Below are 5964 nucleotides of genomic sequence, written 5' to 3'. Positions count from 1 at the left end.
TTGGGGGACACTGGGATGGGCTGGGATCCATAGGCTGGGATCCATGGGATGGGATGGGATCCATGGGATAGGGTGGGATGGGATGGGCTGGGATCCATGGGATGGGATGGGATGGGATGGGATCCTTGGGATGGGATGGATCCATGCGATGGGGTGAGGAGGGATGGGATCCATGGGATTGATGGGATGGGATGGGATCCATGGGATGGGGTGGGGAGGGATGGGATCCATGGGATGGGATGGATTGCATGGGATGGGATAGGATGGGATCCATGGGATGGGATGGGGCGGGATGGGATCCATGGGATGGGATCCATGGGGCGGGATCCATGGGGCGGGATCCATGGGATGGGATCCATGGGGCGGGATCCATGGGTTGGGATCCATGGGATGGGATCCATGGGTTGGGATGGGGTGGGATGGGACCCATGGGATGGGATCCATGGGATAGAATGGGATCCATGGGATGGGATCCATGGGATAGAATGGGATCCATGGCTTGGGATGAGATCCATGGGATGGGATCCATGGGATCAATGGGAACGGATCCATAGGATGGGGAAGAGAGTCGGGATTGGGATTGGGGTCAGGGCAGGAGCGAGTCGGGATCAAGACTGGGATGAAGCCTGGGACTGGGGCAGGGTTAGGAGAGGGAGAAGGAGAGGGTTGGCATTGGGATTGGGGCAGGAGAGAGTCAGGATTGGGATCAGGATCGGGACCACGGCAGGGTTAGGAGAGGGATTCCCAAAGTGGGAATGGGATTCCCAAAGCAGGAATCGGATTTTTCCTTGGAATTCCAGCTCCCAAAAAACCACCGGGACTCCCTCAGAGCATGGAATTAATTGGCAGCTAATTAATAACTGCAATTAGCAGCTGCTCATGAGGTTTTCCTGCTGCCTTCCTGGTCGCTCCCTCGGTGTTCAACCCTTGGGTGACAACCAATTTCCTGGGATTAATGATGTTTTTTGGGATTAACGATGTTTTTTTGGGATGAATCATGCAGGATTGGGTGAAGGGAGCCCAGGGGAAGGTGGGTGTGGAATTAAGGAGTGAGGAATTCCCGAATTTCCCGCTTTTCCTCCTCTCTGCCAGCCCTGTTACCTGCGGGACTGGGAGATGCAGGTGCACTTCAAGATCCACGGGCAAGGCAAGAAGAACCTCAACGGGGATGGATTCGCCATCTGGTACACCAAGGACAGGATGCAGCCGGGTAAACACCGTCCCTGCCTCGGGAAAAGGGTTTGGGGACACCTGGGACACCTTGGAGAGGGTTTGGGGACACCTTGGACACCTTGGAGAGGGTTTGGGGACACCTGGGACACCTTGGAGAGGGTTTGGGGACACCTGGGACACCTTGGAGAGGGTTTGGGGACACCTTGGACACCTTGGAGAGGGTTTGGGGACACCTGGGACACCTTAGAGAGGGTCTGGGGACACCTTGGACACCTTGGAGAGGGTTTGGGGACACCTGGGACACCTTAGAGAGGGTCTGGGGACACCTTGGACACCTTGGAGAAGGGTCTGGGGACACCTGGGACACCTTGGAGAGGGTTTGGGGACACCTTGGACACCTTGGAGAGGGTCTGGGGACACCTTAGAGAGGGTTTGGAGCAACCTGGAATTGAGGGGACACCTTGGACAAGTCTTAGGGACACCTTGGATGCCTTGGAACAGGGTTTGGGGACGCCTGGGACACCTTGGAGAAGGGTTTGGAGCAACCTGGACTTGGGGGACACCTTGGACATCTTGGATAGGGCTTTGGGGACACCTGGGACACCTTGGAGAAGGGTTTGGGGACACCTGGGACAGGGTTTGGAGCAACCTGGAATTGGGGGGACACCTTGGACAGGTCTTGGGGACACTTTGGAGAGGGTTTGAGGACACCTGGGACACGTTGGATAGGATTTGGGGACACCTGGGACAGGGTTTTGGGGACACCTGGGGCACCTTGGAGAAGGCTTTGGGGACACCTGGGACACCTTGGACAGGGCTTGGAGCAACCTGGACTCATGGAAAACATCCACATGGATGGGACTGGGTGGTCCTTGGGGCTTGAGGACTTCCCCAGACAAGTGACAAACTTCTTCCCCGAGCTTCCCAGCCTTATCCCGACGTTTCTTTTCCCCTTCCAGGACCTGTTTTTGGGAGCAAGGACAACTTCCTGGGGCTGGGAGTGTTCGTGGACACGTATCCCAACGAGGAGAAGCAGCAGGAGGTGAGAGCCACCAGTGTCACACGCAGCTCTTCGTCCTCTGAGCTCCTTCCTCCTCCTCCTCCTCCTCCCATTCCTTTTCCACTTTTATTTTGTCAGGGAAATTGGGAGAGGATTTTCGAGCTGAGCTCCAAAAAATCAAAAAGATCTCCCAAAAAAAAAGGTCAAAAAGAGCTTGAGAAGGACAAAAAGAGCTCCAAAAGATCAGAAAGAGCTCCAAAAGATCAGAAAGAGCTCCAAAAGATAATAAAGAGCTCCAAAGATCATAAAGAGCTCCAAAAAAAGGACAAAAAGAGATCTAAAAGGTCAAAAAGAGCTCCAAAGACCAAAAAAAAAAGTTCCAAAAAGGTCAGAAAGAGCTCCAAAACGGTGAAACTCCAAAAGATCAGAAAGAGTTCCAAAAGATCAAACAGAGCTCCAGAAAGACTAAAAGAGCTCCAAAAAGGTCAGAAAGAGTTCCAGAAGGACAAAAAGACCTCTAGAAGGTCATAAAGAGCTCCAAAAAGGACAAAAAGAGCTCCAAAAAAAGAGACAAAGCAAATTTTCCGTGGTTTTGGGCCCTGCTGGACTCTGTGACCGTGTTGCTCTCTCTTGCTTTGTGCTAATCCTGGAGGGCAGGCTCAGAAGAGGAGGTACAGCCCTGGAAACCAGGTACTGCCTCCTGCTGTCCCACCTGGAGCTCCTGGAGCCCCTGCGGGAGCCGGGAGAGGCTGCATGGAGATGGAGATGGGGCTCGGTGCCGGATCGGTGGGAGACGATCCTGAGGGATGGACTTTGGGTCATCCCGGTGGCTTTTGAGGAGATTTTTGGGGTTTGGGATCCATGAGGATGGAGCAGGATGGTGCTGGTGTCTTCTGGAGCAGATTATTTGGGAGGAAGGAGTTTGGGATCATTCCAGTGTTGGTTGGAGGACTTTGGGATCATTCCCACATTGCTAGAAGGACTTTGGGGTCGCGGTTGGAGAACTTTGGGATCACCCTGGTCTTGCACTGAGCTGACACCTGTGGGGTGAAGGATTTTGGGATCGTTCCAGTGTAGGTTGGAGAACTTTGGGGTCATTCCAGTGTTGTTTTGAGCACATCTCTGTGGAGTGAAAGACTTTGGGGTCATTCCTGTGTTGGTTGTAGGACTATGGGATTACAGTTGGAAAACTCTGGCATCACTCTAGTCTTGCACTGAGCTGATTCCTGTGGGGTGAAGGACTTTGGGATTGTCCCCATGTTAGCTGGAGAACTTTGGGATCATTCCAATGTAGGTTGGAGAACTTTGGGGTCATTCCAGTGTTGTTTTGAGCAGATCTTTGTGGGTGAAGCACTTTGGGATTGTGATTGGAGAACTTTGGGGTCACTCTTGGTGGAGTCTTCCACCAAGCTGACTCCTGTAGGGTGAAGGACTTGGGGATCATTCCTGTGTTGCTGACCCTGTGGGGTGAAGGACTTTGGGATCATTCCCGTGTTAGTTGGAGAACTTTGGGATCATTGTCGTGTTGAGCAGATCTCTGGGGGTGAAGGACTTTGGGATCACTCTGCTCTTCCACTGAGCTGACCCTGTGGGGTGAAGGACTTTGGGATCATTCCCGTGTTAGTTGGAGAACTTTGGGATCATTGTCGTGTTGAGCAGATCCCTGTGGGGTGAAGGACTTTGGGGTCATGGTTGGAGAACTTTGGGATCACTCTGCTCTTCCACTGAGCTGACCCTGTGGGGTGAAGGACTTTGGGATCATTCCCGTGTTAGTTGGAGAACTTTGGGATCATTGTCGTGTTGAGCAGATCTCTGGGGGTGAAGGACTTTGGGATCACTCTGCTCTTCCACCGAACAACTCCATCCCCGCCCCACCGCCCCTCCCGGCCTCTCCCCGCGATCCCAAACCTCCTCCAGGATCCCAATCCCGTTTTCTCCGCCCCGGGCAGCGCGTGTTCCCCTACATCTCGGCCATGGTGAACAACGGCTCGCTGACCTACGACCACGACCGCGACGGGCGCCCCACCGAGCTGGGCGGCTGCACGGCCATGGTGTGGATTTGGGGGTTCCAGGTGGGGTTCCCAAGTGGATTTGGGGGTTCCAGGTGGGATTTGAGCGTTCCAGGTGGGATTCCAGAGTGGATTTGGGGTTCCTGAGTGGATTTGGGGGTTCCAGGTGGGGTTCCCAAGTGGATTTGGGGGTTCCAGGTGGGGTTCCCAAGTGGATTTGGGGGTTCCAGGTGGGATTTGAGCGTTCCAGGTGGGATTCCAGAGTGGATTTGGGGTTCCTGAGTGGATTTGGAGGTTCCAGGTGGGATCTGGGTGGGTTTGGAGGTTCCAGGTGGGGTTCCCCAGTGGATTTGGGGGTTCCAGGTGGGATTTGAGCGTTCCAGGTGGGATTCCAGAGTGGATTTGGGGTTCCTGAGTGGATTTGGGGGTTCCAGGTGGGGTTCCCAAGTGGATTTGGGGGTTCCAGGTGGGGTTCCCAAGTGGATTTGGGGGTTCCAGGTGGGATTTGAGCGTTCCAGGTGGGATTCCAGAGTGGATTTGGGGTTCCTGAGTGGATTTGGGGGTTCCAGGTGGGATCTGGGCGGGTTTGAGGGTTCCAGGTGGGGTTCCCCAGTGGATTTGGGGTTCCTGAGTGGATTTGGGGGTTCCAGGTGGGATTTGAGCGTTCCAGGTGGGATTCCCAAGAGGATTTGGGAATTTTTTTCCCACGCCTTCCTCTCCTACGCAGCATCCCCTTGAGCAGCAGCAGCTCCCAACACAAAACCCTTCAAATCCTCCGACTTTAACCTCAGATCCTCAACGTGCTCTGAGTCTAAACCTAAATTTTAAACCCAGCTTTAGCTTTTAAGGCAGTTTAAACCTAAATTTTAAACCCAGCTTTAGCTTTTAAGGCAGTTTTGAGCGCAGGGAGAGGCTCAGGTGGTTCCCTGGCAGGTGCTGATCGACATCGACGGCAAGCACGAGTGGCGGGACTGCATCGACGTGCCCGGCGTGCGCCTGCCCCGGGGCTACTACTTTGGGACATCCTCGGTCACTGGGGACCTCTCAGGTACGGCCTGGGGGACCAGGGGGGGTTCCCAAGGGGATTTAGGGGGTTTGGGTGGAGTTCTTGAGCGGATTTGGGGTTTTTCTTGCAGACAACCACGACATCATCTCGCTGAAGCTGTACCAGCTGACGGTGGAGCGGACGCCGGAGGAGGAAAAACGGGATCGGGAGGTTTTCCTGCCCGTGGTGGACAACCTGAGGCTGCCGGGAAGTGAGTGGGGTTTGGGGAATGTCCCGTCTCAAAATCCCATCCCAAAAATCTAAAATCCCATCCTAAATCCCAAATCCCATCCCAAAATCCCATCCCATCCCGAAATACCACTGTCCCAAAATCCCAGACTTCCATATGGGAGTTTGGATCCCATCCCAAAATCCCACACTCCTATCCCAAAATCCCAAACTCCCGTATCAATATCCCATCCCAAAATGCAACACTCCTATCCCAAAATCCCATCTGAAATTCTCAAACTCTCAAAACCCCAAACCCCTGTGTCCCGCAGTGGAAGTGCAGCTGGAGCCCATGAGCGGCCTGGCCCTGTTCCTCATCCCTAAACCCCAAATCCCATCCTAAATCCCACCCCAAACCCCAAATCCCATCCCAAATCCCATCCCAAATCCCATCCTAAATTCCATCCTAAATCCCACCCCAAACCCCAAATCCCATCCTAAATCCCACCCCAAACCCCAAATCACCCCAAATCCCATCCCAAATCCCATCCTAAATTCCATCCTAAATC

General features: G+C 53.9%; 1 protein-coding gene across 1 annotated transcript in view; it reads left to right on the top strand.

The window, feature by feature from the left end:
* LMAN2L (lectin, mannose binding 2 like) overlaps positions 1-5798 on the top strand; it is a 6776-nt gene extending 978 nt beyond the window's left edge. Inside the window, exons 2-8 of the mRNA XM_031065118.1 lie at positions 1055-1210; positions 2133-2215; positions 2831-2863; positions 4123-4245; positions 5089-5230; positions 5319-5438; positions 5728-5798. Coding sequence (XP_030920978.1) covers positions 1055-1210; positions 2133-2215; positions 2831-2863; positions 4123-4245; positions 5089-5230; positions 5319-5438; positions 5728-5798 — 728 coding nt within the window. The remainder of the gene's footprint in view (positions 1-1054; positions 1211-2132; positions 2216-2830; positions 2864-4122; positions 4246-5088; positions 5231-5318; positions 5439-5727) is intronic.
* The last annotated feature ends 166 nt before the right edge of the window (positions 5799-5964 follow it).

Source organism: Geospiza fortis, unplaced genomic scaffold (genome assembly GCF_000277835.1).
Source record: "Geospiza fortis unplaced genomic scaffold, GeoFor_1.0 scaffold855, whole genome shotgun sequence".
Classification (NCBI taxonomy): Eukaryota; Metazoa; Chordata; class Aves; order Passeriformes; family Thraupidae; genus Geospiza; species Geospiza fortis.
This window is presented reverse-complemented; position numbering and strand designations above follow the sequence as displayed.